Source organism: Heptranchias perlo, chromosome 1, assembly GCF_035084215.1.
Source record: "Heptranchias perlo isolate sHepPer1 chromosome 1, sHepPer1.hap1, whole genome shotgun sequence".
Classification (NCBI taxonomy): domain Eukaryota; kingdom Metazoa; phylum Chordata; class Chondrichthyes; order Hexanchiformes; family Hexanchidae; genus Heptranchias; species Heptranchias perlo.
In genome coordinates this window covers 110,667,801-110,688,783 of record NC_090325.1, presented here as the reverse complement: position 1 = coordinate 110,688,783, position 20,983 = coordinate 110,667,801, and the positions used below count along the sequence as shown (strand labels likewise).

The 20,983-nt window shown below is 41.8% G+C and overlaps 1 protein-coding gene across 2 annotated transcripts in view; it reads right to left on the bottom strand.

Moving 5' to 3' along the window:
* Positions 1-20,983, bottom strand: part of rab28 (RAB28, member RAS oncogene family) — a 151,434-nt gene that overhangs the window by 33,736 nt on the left and 96,715 nt on the right. For both annotated transcript variants that reach the window (XM_067989605.1, XM_067989597.1), the window contains exon 5: positions 6,636-6,739. In XM_067989605.1, coding sequence (XP_067845706.1) covers positions 6,636-6,739 — 104 coding nt within the window. The remainder of the gene's footprint in view (positions 1-6,635; positions 6,740-20,983) is intronic.

The following is a 20,983-nucleotide window of genomic DNA, read 5'->3' as shown; positions in this document are numbered from 1 at the left end:
GCTATCCAGTCAGCCTGACGATATAGGCCAACAATGTAATTTTCACATTACTGACCTGTACAGATCCACCCCAGCGTTTGGGGAAGGTCTGCTGTCGGAAAAAGAACGTCATGATTGTGACTTTTAAACATGTGTGCCAGATTCTGCATCAACTGTTGTTTTTATGTTGCCACCAATGGTCTGGAATCCTTCTGGCAAAGTGAATGGGGCAAATTCCACAGCACTGGGATGGGAGCTAGTGCATACACAAATGCTTCTATTCAAAATGTTCTGTATAATGTAAAGTTGCCATTAGATATCCTGTTTCAACTACAGCTGCAAACTTCCTAAGAAAATGCATCTGCTCCATTTCAGTGAAGCAAGTAGTAACACCAGAGTTATTTACTCTGATCACACATCTGAGTAACAATTTCCACCTTCCTAATGTTGGTGTACGTTATGGCTGTGAACCGAGGCATTCACATCAGGCTGGTATAAACAGCTTGATTGGAAGTGCTTACTGGTTGTACTGAGGAGAAATGCTGGTAATTAATTTAATTCCTGTGGGAATTGCCTCTAGGCCAACCCTAAAGACAAGAGTATTACTTCCAGTGCCAAATTCATGAGGAACGGTGACACCCGTTAAATACCAAAGTAAAAAAAAAGCTGGAAGAGGCAGAGCAATCTAACACAACATTTGGTTGTATTATAATTTAGAATTTGATTCAATATCCTTTTCCTGGGTGTTATACAATAAAAAGTTCTAGAAAATCAATGCCTAATACACTTATGACTGCAATAATGACATGGTAATCAACTGGTCATACACAGAAAGTAATAACAAATAAATGACATTGTTTTTAATCAAACTTGAACTGTTCTGCAAGTTAACAGAAAAATGAAATATGGAAAGCTTCACCATAACATTAACAACTTGAACTATAACAATCAGTTATCCAAAAATGCATTTACCTTAATAGAACCTAACTCAAAGCAAAATATTTTACCTAAAAATAAATTCTGATTTTTGCAACTCTCATGGGAGATGAAGTAGCGAGCCTTGTGATGGGGATGTGTCCATCAATTCCCTGACATTACTGGGAGTCGTGGCGGGGGGGGGGGGGGGGGAAAAAGAGAGGGAAAAATATATAGGGGTAGAAATTGGACCTTGTGCACATGTTTTACGAGACCCAATTTCAGGAACCAACGTCCTGTACCCCAAGTACGCCTGAAAAATGTCTGACCCGAAATTGGGTCGGGCCATTTTTCGGGCATCCCTGGCGACTGCCTAAAACAAGCGTTAGGCGTCTTTCATTTGTAAATGAGGTGTGTAATGCCTGTTTTAGGCCCCCTGGCAAAAATCACTTTGGGATGAGCAGGAGCCGGGCCTGCTCTGCTCGGGATTCTTTAGCAGCTGCTGCAGCCAAAGGAGTGGCTGCTGACAAAAGGTAAGTTTTTTTTTAAAACTTTTGTAAATCGTTCCCATGGAGCCAGAAGGAGCAGGAGTGTTCCCCTGACTCCACAGTATCCTGATTGGTTCCGCCCCCCTGTTGCCATTCCACTTCCCCCCAGTCTTACCTTTGGGCCGGTGTCGGCGGGACAAGCGCATGCAGCTCAGCCAGATAATGTTAATGAGGCCCAAAGCCCAATTTCAGGCTGACCTCAAACCTCCCGGTTGGGGCGACCACCACATCAAAACGGGGCCCAGGTGAATTTCCACCCCATACAGCCTTGTAGCAATGAAGCAACCATTTCAACCTATAGCTAAATACTTGAGTTTAGGTAAAACCACTCTACATGTGGAAGCTGACCCCACTTCTGTGGATGATGTCACCAAGGGGCGACAGATGGATAATGAATAAGAAGGGCCCAAGGACAAATCCTTGGGGGACTCCGAAGGTAACGGTGCAGGGGTGGGTAGAGAAACTATTGCTGGAGATGCTCTGGATACAATTGGATAGGTAAGGGCAATCTCACTGAGCTGGACTCGTCTCTGGTCCCTTCTGGCTGTGAACACAGGATGATTAAAAAAAGAGATAGAGGCAGTCAATCAGGTTTTAAACAGAAAGTTGTTAGGGCATGCATTGGCCAGACTTAGAAGGTACATGTAGGAGGGTCATTATTTTGTTTAAGTCAGGCTAGACTTGAGTAAATGTAGTGTGTTCATCAATTTGTATTATAACTCAAAGACAAACTGTGCTGTTTGAACTAAATGAATCTAAGCACAACTATTGCTTCATATGTTCACTTGCTGTGAAATAAAGTAGATTAAAGATTCGTATATAGCTTCATCTCACCAAGTGTTTTCTCAATCCACCTTCAAAGAGATTCAAGAAGCACATGCATGAATATCCAGTTCAGATCGTAAAGGGATGCTATAATTACACCCTTGGGTCATGCTATCATATTGTTAGCTATTGAGCAACATACCCCTAAAGACTCACAGGCTGGTTATGAGAGTGTCTAGGACCGCTGCACCCAAGAGAATATTTAAGGCAAGACCCTAAACTTGCAGTTTTGGGCTCTGCATTAGAAGATATTGAGGTAATTCACTTTCACTGAATAAAATTTGTGATCAAGGGATGAAATTTTCGCTCAAATGATGTGGGCAGATGTTAATTCACTAAATCCTGTCAATCCACTGATATATTATTGCTCTAATTTGCAGTGCTCCATGTGATGAGTTCCCTTTTTCACCTATGATGTCAGAAGATGTACTGAGTAGGAACCAAAAGACTTACCCTCGGTGAGGGAAAAAATTATAATTAGAGACAGAAGTGTGATATAGTGCTCGCTTGCTGCCCATTTCTAAAACCTAACAAAATTGTTGTAAGGATAAGTTTACTTTGAGAGGTAATGGACTGAATTTGTACACAATAGGAAATAGTCTGACGGAGCGAGCAATTAACAGTAAAGCGGTCTACAATGCAGCAGTCACACATTATTAGATTGATGTATTAGCCTCTATCAGAGAGACAGATGTTGCTGGAAAGATAGCAGTGAGAAAGCTGCAGTCTTTATTTAAAGGTGAGTTACTTCTAATTTTCTTTCCACAGTCTGGGCTTTTGTGCACACTGGAGACTGCATTTAGTGCTCCAGTAGCACTGGACTTGGTAGCAGATATCTAGCAGAAAAGGGTTGATGCCAGGTGACACACAAGATGTTCCATCAGGTTTGAAGGCTCCATTACACAGTGAAACTCTCTTATCACGCACACTAACGAGGTAATTACAGTGGAGATGTGCCATTGGGGGAAGGGTGCCATCTCCTTCAAAGAGACCTCTACACAATGTGTAAAATCCATATGGCTTCGTCAGTGGATTCCAGTCAGCTCGGTCTCAATTTTTACATATTGGCTGTTTTGCTAGCAATGGGGACATCTGCATCGTCAGCCAGTTTGTTGTCCAGAGGCATCCAGTAGATGAGGGTTGTATTATTTAATAAGACCAATGACTCCATCACTTTCACCATTGACCAACATCTGCAACATGATAGGGCAACACGATTCTGCAGAACCGCTGATCTTCCCCAAAGTCCTGAGGGTCATTGACTGTGCTCAAGTTGCCATTCGAACTCCAATGCATAATGTTGCATCTACGTGACCCCCAAAAGGGATTTGTTTTTAATCTCAATGTGGGCATGGTATGTGACAACCAATATTGAACATGCCTGCTTCCTGGGAAGCACTCATAATGCCTTCATTTTAAGGCAATCATCAGTGCCACCCTTAATTTATGATGTGGAGATGCCGGTGATGGACTGGGGTTGACAATTGTAAACAATTTTACAACACCAAGTTATAGTCCAGCAATTTTATTTTAAATTCACAAGCTTTCGGAGGCTTCCTCCTTCGTCAGGTAAATGTTCAGGAGCTCCTTGAATGTGTATTCGGGGGTTCTGCAGGTGACACCTCTCTGTCTGAACACGGTGATTGCCTTGGCAACGGGCAGTTGCAGGGGCAGTCTGTAAACACCATGTATTGTTCTGTGATGTATAAATGCGTAGGCTTCAAGGAGCTCCTGAACATTTACCTGACGAAGGAGGAAGCCTCCGAAAGCTTGTGAATTTAAAATAAAATTGCTGGACTATAACTTGGTGTTGTAAAATTGTTTACAATTGTCAACCCTTAATTTAAGGGGAATGAAGACTGAAAGGATGATTTCATTGAGATCAAGGCTATGAATGTAGCCATGGCTCATCACACCCATGCACCAACCAAGGACAGAAGCAGAGCGCAGGTCCAAAGAAACTTGTGCTACAACTATAATTATGAAACATACCATTATTACCTTGAAGCAATGCCAGACACACCTAAGCCAATTGGGTAGCCTTACAAGACTATCGTCTCTCCACATAATTGTTGTATGCTGCATGATCCATGAAAGGAGGGCTCAGTGTGCAAATCAATGACCACGATGGCATAGCCACGTCAGAGTAAGAGGGTGGCAATGTCAATGAAGAATAAGCAGCAATACCATCAATGTAGCAAAGACGAGTGTGCCAGACAATAATTTACACATTTAATGAGGCAAAACAAAACTGCTGAGACACTGTGCCCAAACCACCCAGTCCTATACATTCATGCTTAGTTCTTCAAACACCTCCTATTGATATCTTATGTTAGGCTCCTTCTACATTTTAATCAATGACATACTCAGCACATTGATGAAATCAAGTGCAGGACATTTATTTTGTCTGTTACGCAGTGCGTGAATGTTGGAAGCTTGAGTTGAGACAACGCAGTCTCCTTGGAGCTTGTGCATGATTTCAGATGTGTGACACCTAACATATCATTCTTTCTAAGTAAATCCCTTGTATAAGAAAAAGTGTTGTGACTGCCTGCTACAATTCTGGTGGCCCTAGGCTTGTGTGTTGCAAGAGCCCAGTGTGCATTCAGCCATCTCCTTCATTGTTTGCCATACTCTGGGAGATGAAGAGAGGGTGGAATGGCCATCAATTCCATAAATTGTGTGCCTTCTCATCCTGAGTCTCACAGCAGGACTTTGCAATGCCTGGTCTTTAAAACTGGCTTTTCTCACTCCACAACATCTAACTTGACAGCAATTTTGCCGAGTAAATATTTGGCTTTGCCTTCCCAGTGCTACATTAGCTGCTTAATTGCTTCTTAATTGCCATTCACAGCTAATTTAGTAATGCTCCCTTTTTACTGGCTGGCCCCTTGTATGGGAGATGTAGCCCACATTTTAGGTCTCAGATTGAAAACAACTAAATACTGAGTAAACCAGCACACTTGGTTACTCCCAAAATCCTTTATTACACCAACAGAAAATTCTAGGTTTTTAATGCATCTGGTGAGACAATTGTGTATTTTACATCTTGGAGAACTACAGTCAGATCTGACAAGCTTAATCAAACATAATTGCATCAATGTATAATACTATATACTATCTCTGTATCCTCCTCCAGCCTCACAACCACCCCTCACGCAAATTCTCCATTCTTCCAACTCTGGCCTTGTGCATAAATGCCCTCCTCTTTTGCTCCACCATTAGCGGCTGTACATTCAGCGCCCAAGCCTTACGCTCTGGAATTCCCTCCATGAACCCCTCCATCTACCTTTCCTCCTTTAAGACCCTCCTTAAAACCCACCTCTTCAACCAGGGTCCTGAATCATCCCTCCTAATATCTTCTTCTTTGGCTTGGTGTTTATTTTTTCCTTTAAGCCTCTGTGAAGTGCCTTGGGATTTTTTTTCTACATTAAAAGGTGCTATATAAATGCAAGTTGTTGTTGTTTAATATACTTTTTCAAATAAAAATTGTAACTACAAGTGGTTCAACCATCACTCTAAATGTCTCAGAGAAGCTAATGAGATTGTTGAAAAAAATTAAGTAGTACGTATACTTTTAGTCATCCCTCTTGTATTGATAGATCAATTTAGTCATGGCAGTACTTAAATTCCCCTATTCTCTGAATCAGGATACTGAAGAGTACCTCCTGGACAATGCGTATACTAACATAGGAGGAGAATTAGGAGTTCAGGACAACTTAAAATATATTGCTAGAATTGGGATTTAATTTTTTTTAAAACACTTGTTTAATACTGAAGTGAGCTAATTGTAACTGTAATGTCTAAAAGAAACAATCGATACAGGATACATAACTATTTGGAAATTGGTCTGTGTTGGAATGATCTGTTTCTCATTCGTTGCTGTATAACATGAAGGCATAGTCACTTCAACTTCAATTATAAATAAGAATTAAGGATGTGGCAAACGAGACCGTTGTCCATTCAGCTTCTACTGCAGCAAATGTTAATCAGCAATTTATCACAAACACCCGTCCATCTTCATTTGTCCTGATTTGTATGTGTTATAGCGTCAGCCCAAGACATACTTGCACTTAAGTCTTATTTTTGTGGATATATATTATTGATTGAAGTTAATAACCTCTGTCTTTTAATACGAGACAACAAATATACCAATTTTTTTCTCTATTGCACTGTAAACAAATAAAATAACCTAGACATCAATCAGGTGGCAGTGCCTTCCATGTTATTGATTGTGCCTTTTTCTGTGTAAGATATCTGACTTGAATTTCAGTCTAGCATTTTTACTCTTTGTCCAATTCTATTATTCTAATGTATTAAGCTGTTCAAAAATGCTTTGAATGTGTGTAGGAGGAGACTCAAACTTACAGAATCTCCGGTTTTGGCAGAGACAAAATGACCGCTGACGTTGTTTTCCTGGCAAAACCGTTGATGCTTGTCTGTCTTCACAGTTCGCATGTGTTCCAAGTCAACTATGGGAAAAAATAAGGCAATTCTTTAAGCCTTCCATGGTCTCATATTTTAAGACTTAACCATAAATCTGCTTCATTCATGAAGCTAAGCCAATTGTATAACTGCACAAGACTATACTTAACTCAAAATTGTATTTTTCTTTTTGTTTGCCATGCAACACAAATTGAAAACACAATTCACACTTATGCAGTTCCAGAATCAAAATGTCATTGCACCACTTACACATGATTCTATTCACAATTAAAATAATACACATCTATTCCATTCATTTCTACTTTCCAAGCATGAAAAGCTCCTTACAAGCAGCAACCCCAACTGCCCCATCCTACTCTTTCAACAACTTTCCCACACGCGCCCACTGGGGGCTAATCTCACCAATCTCCTTCCTGTCCCACTCAACCCTCCCAGATCTGACACTGTGGACTCTGCCAGCGGATCAGTTATCACCGCCCCTCTCCACATCTCCCTCCAGAATGCCCGTTCTCTTGTGAACGAGGCACTTGCCATCCATGAGCTTACTGTGGATGATTGCATCGACATCATGGCCTTGACAAAAACCTGGCTGACGGATGATGAAACCTTCCCCCTTAAAGAAGCCTCCCCACCTGGCTATATCTTCCACCACTTGCCCTATCCAGACCGTCGTGGTGGCGGTGTGGCCCTTATCACCAAATCACACCTTGGTCTGTCCCCCTACTCCTCTTTTCTCCTTCTTTGAGCATCTCAATTTGTTCCAAAACCTCTCCTGTAAAATTCTCGTTCTCTATCGCCCGTTCAAATACCACTCCAAGTTTCGCACCAAGATATCTTCACTGCTTTCCTCCCTCAGCCTCTGTACCGAGCGACTTCTCATCCTCGATGATTTCAACCTCCATCTCAACTCATCATGCTCTCTCTCCTCTGAGTTCACTACCCTTCTATCCTCCCTTAATCTTTCCCTTCATATAAACTCCCCCCTAACTATATTCACGGCCACCCCTCGACCTTGCCATCTCGCGTGGCCTCTCTACTCCCATCGTGTCAATCACGGATAAGGCCAGCTCTGATCACTTCCTTGTATCCCTCTCCACCCACATCCCCCTCCCAATCCCACTTCCTTCTGTGTCCCTGGAAAAAACTCCCCCAAGTCATTTACAACTGCACTTTCAAATTCCCAACTGCCTAACCTTTGGTCCTCCATTTACGACATTTCTGCAGCTACCGATCTGCTCAATCACACCCTCACCTCCACTGTTGATGCCCTTGTTCCCATTACTCTCTCTCAACCTGGTTGTTCCCCTGGTATGGCCCTCATCTCCACTCCCTTAAGTCCAAGGGACGCAGACTTGAATGTTTATGGTGGACAACTGAGTTAGCCATTCATCACTAAATCTGACTGTACCACACAAAGCACTTAGGTCCTGCTCTCCTCTGCCAAAACTGCTCACTATTCCAGGATCATTCTGGAATGCAAAGATAACCCTGGCTTCTCTTCTCTACTACAAACCGTCTCCCGAAACCCCTCTCCCCTGCCTCGTCCACCCTCACCTCCAACAAGTGCAAGGAGCTCATGGACTTCTTTGTCACCAAGATTGAGTCCACCTGTTCAGCTACATCTGCCGCTTCCCTCCCTTCCCCTAGCCCACCAAGCCAAACCTCCCCTAAGGTTCCCCCCTGCCCTAGCCCTGAACTCGCATTTTTCTCTAGTTTCTTTTCCATCTCTCTGCATGCCCTCTCCAAGCTCATCTTGACCATGAGATCTACCTTCTGCTCCCTCGACCCTATTCCCACCAAACTGCTGACCACTCATCTTCCCTTCCTGGTCTCCATGTTGGCTGATATTGTTAACGGTTCCCTCTCCTCAGGTACTGGCCCCTCCCCTTTAAATCTGCTGTCATCACCCTCCTCCTCAAAAAACTCACCCTTGACCCCTCTGTCCTTGCAAACTACCACCCCATCTCCAACCTCTCTTTCCTCGCCAAAATCCTTGAACATACTGTCGCCTCCCAAATCTGTGCCCACCTTTCCCGCAACTCCATGTTTGAATCCCTCCAATCAGGTTTCCTCCCCTGCCACAGTACTGAAATGGTCCTTATCAAAGTCACAAATGACATCCAATGTGAGTGACCATAGTAAACTATCCCTCATCCTTCTCGACCTGTCTGCAGCCTTTGACACTTGACCACAGCATCATCCTCCAGCTCCACTCCTCCGTCATCCAGCTGGGTGGGACTGCGCTCACCTAGTATCATTCTTATCTATCCAGTCGTAGCCAGAGCATCACCTGCAATGACTTCTCTTCCCGTTCCCGCACCGTTACCTCAGTGACATCATCTGAAAACACAACGTCTGGATCCACATGTACACTGATGACACTCAGCTCTACCTCACCACTTCTCTCAACCCCTCCACTATCTCTCATTTGTCACACTGCCTGTCGGACATCCAGCATTGCATAAGCAAAAATGTCCTCCAACTAAATATTGGGAAGACTGAAGCCATTGTCTTCGGTCCTCACCACAAACTCCGTTCCCTAGCCAACAACTCCATCCCTTTCCCTGGCCACTGTCTGAGGCTGAACCAGACAGTTTGCAACCTTGGCATCCTATACAACCCTGAGATGAGCTTCCGACCAAATATCCGCAACATCACCAAGACTGCCTACTTCCACCTCTGTATCATCGCCTGTCTACACCCCTGCCTCAGCTCATCTGCTGCTGAAACCCTCATCTATGCCTTTATTACCTCTAGTCGGGACTATTCCAATGCTTTCCTGGCTGGCCTCCCATCTTCCACCCTTCATAAACTTGAGCATATCGAAAACGCTGAAGTCCCGTTCACCCATCACCCCTGTGCTTGCTGACCTACATTGGCTTCTCCAACCCTCCAAGATCTCTGCACTTCTCCAGTTGTCGCCTCTTGCGCATCCCCATTTTTAATTGCTCCACCATTGGCAGCCGCGTGTTCAGCTGCCTAGGCCCAAAGCTCTGGAATTCCCTCCCTAAACCTCTCTGCTTCTCTACGTCTTTCTCCTCCTTTAAGACGCTCCTTAAAACCTACCTTTCGACTAAGCTTTTGGTCACCTGTCCTAATATCTCATGTGGCTCGGTGTCAAATTTTGTTTGATAATGCTCCTGTGAAGTTCTACTATGTTAAATGCGCTATGTAAGTATAAGTTGTTGTTGCTGTTGTTAAAAAGATACCCTGTGCCATGGTTTGCAATCTATGTTGCTCTTATGTCACACCTGTCATTTTCCTAGTGTTAACAGCTTGCAGTGCTAGATTTTGTGTGTGCGCTCTATTGCTCCCTGGTAAAATTAGTTCTTTGAATTCCGTATTTTATTTGTGGAATTTATACTGTACACCATAAACTATACCTCTATTTTTAAACCACAAAACCACAGAAATATTTACAAAAGGAACCACCAACTAAGTGCTGGAAACACTGGTTCAATTAGCTTCAAGTTAGCCCTTCATTGGTCCTACTCTTGTTCTTCCAAAAACTTCAGTTAGGGATATTCCCTTTGGGAAACACATTAGTGCCGGTAATAGAGCAGGGGTTTAAAAAAAATTAGAACAATTGGCGCGAAGGCTCAGGAGAACCTAAGTGCAAGCTGGGGAAAAAATTATTATAAACAGCCCAGAAATGGCCTAAAACACTTCCCTTTAATGAATTTTTGCCTGACTTCTCAGTCTGCAGCAAACTTGGACACCTAGTTTCCTCAACGGTGTGAGTACTGGACGTTCTGCATACGTGAATGCTAGAAAATTAGGTGCAGCATATCTCCATCCCAATTTCTATATTTAAATGAAGCTCCTACCTGTTTCAGACAGGAGTTTCAACTGCCCACCCCAAACCCCACCTCCAGGATCTTGAGCAGTGTGCAAAATGGGTAGAGTTTACTCAGGACTGATCTCCCCGCAACTGCACACTGCTGCATCCTGATACAGGCTAAAACTGACCCAAGAGTATTTTTAAAGATAAACAATAATTCATATTTATACAGTGCCTTTAGCTTAAAAAACATCCAAAGGTACTTCACTAGTGGAAAATAACTGAGGGATAGGATGCTGAGCCACGGAAGCAAAGGTTACGAGGGGTGACCAAAAGGTTGTTCTAAAAAGATGGGTTTCAAGAAGTATTTTAAAGGAAGCGAGAGGTGGAGAGGTACAGGGATTTAGGGAGGGAGTTCCATTAAGACCAAAGTGGCTGAAGGCCATTTCTCCATTTGTGGGGCAAGGAGAGGTGGGGATGTGCAAAAGGCAAAAGTCAGAAAGGTACGGGAGGGAATACAAGGCAGAAGGATGTATAGATATGGTAGGGCAAGGACATGGAAGGATTCGAAGATGAGGACAAGGATTTTAAATTTAATACACTGGAGACAAGGAGCCAATATAAATCAGTAAGGCAGGGGTGATAGGATACAAGCAGCTGAGCTTTGGACAAGTTGAAGTTTATCGGTGGGAAGCCAGGAAGGAGGGCATTAAAATAATCAAGTCTGGAATGACAAAAGTGTGGATAATGGTTTCAGTGGCAGAGGTAGGAGTGGAGATGGGAAATGTTACAAAGGGGGAAATAAGCAGTCTTGATGGAGGATAGGATGTGGGCTTTGAAGTTCAGTGCTGCATCAAACAGGATGTTACAGTTTCATATGATTTGGTTCATCCTGAATGAATGTCTGGGGAGGGAGTGGAGTCACTGGCAGAGAACACTATACCAGAGGCTGAAAACAATAGCTTTGGTTTTTCCAAAGTGCAGTTGGAAGAAGCTAAGACTCACCCATAACCTATTATCAGACATGTAGTCTGACAGCATGGAGGTGGTTGTAGGGTCAAGAGGGTGAATTGGAACAATTCAGAATAGTAAGCCCGTGCCGGCTGATTGCCACTTTTAATAGGTGGCATTTGTCAGGTCTGTACACTTTTACATGTTGTAGCTGTCATTAATTGTGTGTTACTGCCAGCATTTTGAAACACTGGAAACCCAGTAGGTTCTACAAATACATTTTGTAAGTCCCTGAGACCCTTCAGTGAATGGTTTACTTAATTTGATCATCCATTAGAGGCTGAAAGGTTCAAACAGGGTTAGGCTTCATCACAGCCTACTGTACTATGTCCCATCAAACAACTGCAGTTGTATAGTACAATATAGATAGACTGATTGTTACTTTTTTAGATAGGTACATAGCTATATAGTATATTATTAATTTAATTTCAATTGCAACTTAACAGATGAAAAAATAGGACAGGAAAAGACCAGCTGGTCCATTGAATCTGTGCCATCCCAGCGTGGTGTAACTTTTTAAAGGACAGAGAAGTGGAGAGATCCAGAGATTTAGAGAGAGGGTTTCAGAGAATAGCATCAAGGCAGTTGAAAGCTGAGGCAAAAAGATGCACAAAAGGCCAGAGTCAGAGGACTAAAAGATGCAGGATGGAAAACACTGCTCGTTTCAGACAACTAAGCAGGCTCCATAAACAAATTGCTAATGAATCTGACACTATTTTGAATTTTCTGTAAACAGGAACATTCTGAAAAATTATTTAATAATAGTCCTGGGCCAAGTTCAACTGCTCCAAATTACATTTTCACTAGCAAATTAATAAGAAGACAGAGATAACAATTACATTCAACAAACTGGTTGTGCAGGTTCATCATTTCCTAGCACATTGCTACTAATCACACAGTAAATCATTGAGTATTCACTTCTCTCCCCTCAGACATTTGATTTTCTGCAACAGAGATCAATTAACAGAGATCAATTATAGAAGACACTATCATGATTATTATAATAAATTCCCATCATGATCACAGCTCTGTGGGGAAAAATCCATTTTTATAGGATCTAGACAGCAGTACAGTAATATTCAATTCAACCAACAATTCCCTTATCTAGTAATAAACTGCTAAAGGTATTGACAGAACACAGTCACACATGAGACATCATCCGCTTTGAGTTACAGCAAACACTACTGGTTAAATAAAAGAACTGCATAACCAGTTAACACTACTGGTTAATAAATAAGAGAACTGCATAGCCAGTTAACACTAAAAGATATACATCTACAAGTCCAAGTTTCAAACAAAAATTGTCAGTTTAAATGTGAATTACTGAACAACGTATAAGCTTAAAGTCAAAAAGCAGTCTGAAAATTAAACATTAACACATTGTAATCAAAACACTGAAATAAGACAAAATCTATCACAAAGCACTATTAACATTTGTTTTCATTGTAGGTCAATTTCATAGATGCAAATATAGTAGCTTTCACTAGATGGGAGTACTGTTCAGACAGACATTTCAAAATTGCTAATGGTTAAGCAATATATACACATAATTCATAGCTTTGTAATGCAACAGTAGTCAAAAGGGCTGCTTATTCATTTTAAATATACATTAAATGACTGGCATAATTTTTGAATTAGATTCAATTACATGAAATGTACATTTCTTCGGGCAACATTTTATTATCTAGGGAATCACGCCAGACGAAAGCAGATTAAGTACTGTATGAATCTGTATACTTCCAGATCTACAAGCAATAAATTATTTAATAACATATTTGCTCAATCACAGCTTTCAGTATTGCTTCATTTTGAAACTGGCCAGAGACAGATGCAATGAGTGTCAGAATGTTCATGTTTACAGAAAACTCAAAATGGTCTCAGATTCATTAGCAGTTTGTTTATGGAGCCTGTTTAGTTGTATGAAAAATGGATTGCTCTTAGTCAGGCTACATTGAGAATTGATCCTGGTTAGTAATCTCCTACAGAAGGATAAAGGAACTATGCATAATAACACTGTTCTTTTCCAACAATGCCTTAATGCCCAACCTCAGAAGTACCTACTACTAAACCTGTGCAAAACATCTGTAAACAGGAGCAAACAGAGCAACACTATGAGTAACCTTCTCCACAGCCCCATCAGCGCAGAAGTCATCATGCCCCTTGGAGTATTTAATAATTTCAATCTATATCCATTACCTCTAATCCCCTTACAGAATCATAGAATGTTACCGCATATGAACAGACCATTCAGCCATCAAGTTTCCTCCACAAACAACCGAGTCTAATTTCACCCTCCTGCTTACTTCCCATATATCCTTTAATATTCCAATTTTTTCAAGCAACTCTCCAATTTCCTTTTAATAAAATTTATGGACTCTGCTTCAACAAGTCAGTGGCAGAGAATTCCACATTCTAGCACCCTCTGTGTAAAGACACTTTTCCTAACCTCCCCTTTATTTTTTTGTGATCTTAAATTTGTGCCTTCTAATTACCATCTTGCTGACTAGTGGAAACAATCTATCACTATTTTACAGACAGTTTGAGGAAGCCTGGGAATAAAAACTAGGCCTCCAAATAATGGAGTGAAATATGGAGACAGACTCCCATTATCTTCATATCCAGCAGAATGCACAAATGCAATTCCAGGTCATATACTGACTGTACCACACAATATCCCACACAAATTATGCCCCTCTCTGGCAGATGAAGTTTGGCTGAGGCTAGATACTTCCACACACCTGTTGATCATGGCTCTAAATCTATTCATTCTACAATAACAACTGGCATTTATATAGCGCTTTGGATCAGCTCAAGTTTTATGGAGGGTGGAAGATGGGAGGCCAGCCAGGAGAGCATTGGAATAGTCCAGTCTAGAGGTAACAAAGGCATAGATGAGGTTTTCAGCAGCAGATAAGCTGAGGCAGGGGTGGAGACGGGCGATGTTACGGAGGTGGAAGTAGGCGATCTTGGTAATGGAGCAGATGTGTGGTCGGAAGTTCATCTCAGGGTCAAAAATAGGACACCAAGGTTGCGAACAGTCTGGTTCAGCCTCAGAAAGTGGCCAGGAAGAGGGATGGAGCCGGTGCTAGGGAATGGAGTTTGTGGCGGGGACCGAAGATAATGGCTTCGATCTTCCTAATATATAGTTGGAGGAAATTTTTGCTCATCCAGTACTGGATGTCGGACAAATGAGAGACAGTGGAAGGGTCATTGAGGGAGGTGGTGGTGATGAGGTAGAGCTGGTTGTCATCAGCATAAATGTGGAACGTGACATCATGTTTTTGGATGATGTCGCCGAGGGGCAGCATGTAGATGAGAAATAGGTGGGGGTCAAGGATAGATCCTTGGAGGACTCCAGGAGGTAACGGTGCAGGAGCAGGAAGAGAAGCCTTTGCAGGTGATTCTCTGGCTACGACTGGATAGATAAGAATGGAACTAGGCGAGCGCAATCCCACCCAGCTGGACGACAGAGGAGAGGAGTTGGAAGAGGATGGTGTGATCAATCATATCAAAGGCTGCAGACAGGTCGAGAAGGATGAGGAGGGATAGTTTACCATGGTCACAGTCACATAGCATGTCATGTGACTTTGAAAAGGACCGTTTCAGTACTGTGGCAGGGGCAAAAACCTGACAGCAGTTCAAAATTCTACATGATTGACCCCACAGTCCCTACAGTTCAAATCCCATGGGGATTCATGACCCCGCACAGAATGCAGGCTGGCACAATTCTATCTACTAACAGCAAGTAGGTTCATCCCTCTGCTATAGATAATCCCCTCCTCCTATACACAAAAATGTGTAGGTAAAGCAGCTATAGGATACACACCAATGGAAGCAGGTGACAGATGGTCCTCTCCCAGGGGTGGAGAAATAGCAAGTTGCCTTGGTACACATGATGAGATTTCCCCCACAAATACCAAAGCACACGCTTTAACGGTGATGGGACGAGTGAGTGATGCAAGTGGGAAGATGGGACAACAACATCCCACCTAAGGCGCTGAAAAAAACTAAAATCCAACTAACTTCAAAACTAATTAAGAAAGATTCCAAATAACCTTTGCCCAACTGTCCCTCGGATCCCAACAAAAATCTGGATCTGCAAAACATGCAACGCCATGCCAACATACATAATGTAACAACACCTGCCCAACAATGACTCACCCAATATAAAATTCAAAAAAAATATGTAGGGGTCTTTGAACCCCATTACATAATAAATAAGACTTGCATTTATATAGCGCCTTTCACGACCTCGGGGTGTCCCAACGAGCTTTACAGCCAATGAAGTACTTTTGAAGTACTGTTGCAATGTAAGAAATGCGGCAGCCAATTTGCGCACAGCAAGGTCCCACAAACAGCAATGAGATAATGACCAGATAATCTGTTTGTGATGTTGGTTGAGGGATAAATATTAGCCAGGACACCTGGGAGAACTCCCCTGCTTTTCTTCGGAATAGTTACATTGGATCTTTTATATCCACCTGAGGAGGCTGCCGGGGCCTCCGTTTAACATTTCATCCGAAAGACGGCACTTCCGACAGTGCAGCACTCTCAGTACTGCACTGAAGTGTCAGCCTAGATTTTGTGCACAAGTCTCTAGAGTAGGACATGAACCCACAACCTTCTGACTCAGAGGCGAGAGTGCTACCAATTGAGCCATGGCTGACACCTCGAACACTGACAGCATCCTGTTCATTGTACCAGAGAAACTTCCCCACCACAGATGCTTGGTTAACTCATCTTTTATTCTAGATTCACATTTCAAATGTCATCCTTTATCAGGATACCATTTCCTAGGACTGGGAGGGGGGAGAAAAATAAATATTCAGTACAAGTACAGGTAGGAAAACATCATGTTTAACTGATTACTTATCTACTGTGAAAAATATTCCTACATTCTGTAGAGAAAAGTAATTTCTGGCCAAACACGACTTTAGCCTGCTTTTGGCCTAGGTGTGTCTGAATGAACTAACTGCATTCCAACCAGCTGACCTTTGGTTTGGGTGAGGATGTGAGAGAGAATAGGAAGAACAAAATTTATTTAGCCTAAATAAACACATTTTCATTAAACTGAAGGAAGAAGGGGAAAGGGAGTCAATATAATCTTATGCAGAGGACACTTAGTAGTAATTATTAGTAGTTCTGTCATTGCTTACAAACAACATTTCATGAAGATTGATGGATATTAATATGATGGAAGCCATGCCAGGATGGAGGTTAACTTTGATTTCAAAATACAGGGCATTCCCTGCAAAGTGTTTACAGCTGTGTATGTGACCGAGTAGACCACAATGTTCACATAATCTTCGTCACCACAGAAGGATGCAAGATCTGTATATTCTTTACGAACAATAAATTTTTAATGAATTACATAAACAAAACCTTCCTAAACATAAGTTGGCTGTGCTCAGTTCCTTTAAGCACAGAAATACAATTAGTTTATGCATAGTTTTTACCCTTTGTAATTATGCTTTATCAGGCAAGAATCTTGCTCACTGATCTGGTTTTGCTCATTTCTGACAAACTACGTGTCACATTAACTACCCCCAGGAAGTAATTCCAAACACAAAATAAACTGTTTATGCCTTTGCTCAGATGCCTATGACAGATTGTTATTAGCCACAAACAGATGAAGTACATTCATTTTAATTCCTAGTATATGTACAATATTGTGAAGTGCATAGCAACCTTGACTCTAAATAGTACAAACCATTGTAACAGGAGGTACTGTAACAGTCATATTAATTTGAAAACTGTGAAATTGGTAGATACCTATTCGTAAAATTTTGTTTTCCCTATTAATTTATAATATTAAAAGTATCTTTTTAAAAGAAATTATATGCAAAGTGTAAATGTTTTAAATATAGTTTTAAGGCCACACATCTAAAAATAGAAGTGTACTTTAAATTGAAGTAAGCTGATCTCCAAAGTTTTCTGATCATCCATTAAAAAAGTCTTGTTAAAATCACCACCATGTGTAAATCACACCTACAGAAATTGCCAGCATTAGCTACTCCCCATTCCTCACCTAAATGATCACACTAAATGATCATACCAGCAATTTGCAATCACTTTTCGTAACTCCTAATAAGAAGGCACCCAGACACAACTCTTGTTGGGAAAGATATTGGTAGGAGGTGGGGAAAGGGATAGCAAAGTTCCAAGATAGAGCATTTTGAGCACAATCAGGTAAGATGCATATCATGGCAGTGACTACTATAGGTGCAATGTAAACATGATGAACCTAAAAACTTAGTTTTAGATATTGGTCACAAACTATTCAGAGAACTATTCTGGTCACCCTACTATTGAAAGGATATTATTAAACTAGAAAGAGTGCAGAAAAGATTTACTAGGATGCTACCGGGACTTGATGGTTTGACTTATAGGGAGAGGTTAGATAGACTGGGACTTTTTTCCCTGGAGAGTAGGAGGTTAAGGGGTGATCTTATAGAAGTCTATAAAATAATGAGGGGTATAGATAAGGTAGATAGTCAAAATCTTTTCCCAAAGGTAGGGGAGTCTATAACGAGGGGACATAGATTTAAGGTGAGAGGGGAGAGATACAAAAGGGTCCAGAGGGGCAATTTTTTCACTCAAAGGGTGGTGAGTGTCTGGAACGAGCTGCCAGAGGCAGTAGTAGAGGCGGGTACAATTTTGTCTTTTTAAAAGCATTTGGACAGTTACATGGGTAAGATGGGTATAGAGGGATATGGGCCAAGTGCAGGCAATTGGGACTAGCTTAGTGGTATAAACTGGGCGACATGGACATGTTGGGCCGAAGGGCCTGTTTCCATGTTGTAAACTTCTATGATTCCATGATTCTAACTTAATCATGCTAAATATGTTAAATGGAAGCTTTTTGGCTATTTTTAAAGAATTTTTAGATGCACAGCCTGCAACATTCCTTTACTATAAGTTAAACTGGTTTGAGTTTAGATACTGTAGAATGCAACTATTTTGTCTAAAACATATTTTTGCTAAAATCCATTATTCAGTACAGTAAATGCAAAACCTTTTCTATAATTTTGCATATCACAGAATTTATAATCATGTTTGCAGAAATAAAACCCGGGTAATAATTTATAGATGTCAGCCTCAGAACTACCCACTTGATAGAGTATTATTCACTTGCAAATGATCATCTACCCCTTTCACTGATGGGTTATGATGACATGGAAGCTCAGTATGGCACTAAAGTCCAGTTGTTGTGAAGTTACTCTTCCTGTAGTTAGTTAAACTTATTATTGCTACATTTCCCAAAAATCTTTAATCTATTTTTAATGCATTTTTGACAGATCACATAGGTATAAGATGTTATTGTTTGAACAAAAAGATAAAGGTAGTAGAATGAACCGAAATGTACAGTAATGCTATCTAAGTGAAAAAGTTATTCAAACTTAAATATGACATTGTCCCGGTGAAATGTTTAAGTGATAACAGAAATATTAAAATGCAAAAACTGCTGAACGTTGAAGAAGCTTTTAACCACCAAATATCAACATACATTACTGTTAGACTAGTGGTAATTTGCTTAAGAAGTGCTTGTTCACATCAGCTAGGCCAGTTATACCTTCAGCAGACTGAAAGTGAGTTTATGGTCAGCACATTACCAGATTGTACAATACATTGGCCCAGGACTTACTTACCTTGGACACCACTTTGTAATGGCGTCCATCCCAACCGCTATCGAATCTATCGGAGCAAGTTCGTGAATGCGTACATGCGCATTAAAACCCAGAAATCGCGAACTTGCTCTGATTGGTTCAACGGAATTTTGACAGTCCCGAATTAAAGGGGCCAACTACGCCACAATCATATACAATCAAACACAATCACCGAACAATCGTAAATTTACCCATCTGCTCAGCTGGAAAGAAAGTATGCTTGAAAATACCAGCCCTACACTACTTTTTAAAAGCGCGATGACTTATAATGACTGCAAAACAACAAAAAAAGATAAATTTTAAAAATGTGGAATGTCTAAATATATTTATTTTAATATTTTTTGATTAAAAAAAAAATAATTTATTTTAACTTTTAAGTTCTCTGTATGTTTAAGTAAATTAAATCATTTCCTTGCATGTTTATAATATGGTAAGTTGAAATTTTATTTAGACTAAAATAGGGAATGTCACTATAAATTTATGAGTTTAACTTGCTTGCTTGTGGGCGGGGCTTGCAATCCCACAGTGTTTCCATGCGCACATGGCCTGCACTGATATCGGAACACACCACTGAGGAAGATCTCAGAATCCAGCAAATTTACGTCGTGGACCACGCATTAAGTACATTCATACTTTTTATCCACAGGAGGTACGGAGAGCCTTGCCACGCCGGTCGGAGCAAGTTCAAGCCCATGCAATCACGAAGTTGTGATCTTGCTTCCAGTCTATGCATTCTATGATTGTCAAACCTGACCATATTATTGCTGTCATGTTGAGGAGCTCAACATGTTTCTCCTGCATCACCTCAGATCCATATTATACGAACATGTCTGGAAATGCGAGGTGTGAAGTGAGGAAAGTCAAACATGTTGAGATAGTGTTTATAAAGCACAGCTCTGCTGCACAGGGCATGTTATGCACATGGATGACAACAGAATTCACATGACAGGTGTTCTGGGGGTGGCCCACAGAAATCATTTTAGGGACTTGTTGAGGCACAACCTGAAGATGTGTGGCATTCATATGAACAACTGGGAGATGTTTGTGACAGACTGAGCAGGATGGTATTCAACACTATGATATAGAGGTGGACAGCTTTGAAATGCACTGCTGTCAATAGCAGGAAGAAAAGCAGTTGCAGCAGAAACAGAATCAACAGCAATGCCAGGAACAACTAAGTGACTGAAACAGACTGTGTATATTATATATATATTATATATATATGTGTGTGGGAAGCCCTGTACTTCACGGATTGGAACCTGAACAGAAATGAATGAAAACAAATAACATTCCACTATCTTCCGAATCAACTACTTTAAAACCATTCCTTGCTACATATTTCTTGTTATTTTTATAATTTATGCCTTCATGGTCTATCAAATAAAGGAAGAGAGACACAAGGAGCGAGCGATCGAGAGACGGGGGGGGCAGGGCGAGAGACGGGGGGGGCAGGGCGAGAGACGGGGGGGGGGCAGGGCGAGAGACGGGGGGGGCAGGGCGAGAGACGGGGGGGGCAGGGCGAGAGACGGGGGGGGCAGGGCGAGAGACGGGGGGGGCAGGGCGAGAGACGGGGGGGGCAGGGCGAGAGACGGGGGGGGCAGGGCGAGAGACGGGGGGGGCAGGGCGAGAGACGGGGGGGGCAGGGCGAGAGACGGGGGGGGCAGGGCGAGAGACGGGGGGGGCAGGGCGAGAGACGGGGGGGGCAGGGCGAGAGATATATTCAATACTTTGCTCCAATCCACGGTATCGAGTTTTTGCAAGTGAGCAACCGCAGAACGGGAAGGCACAGTAATCGAGAATGATGCTGACAA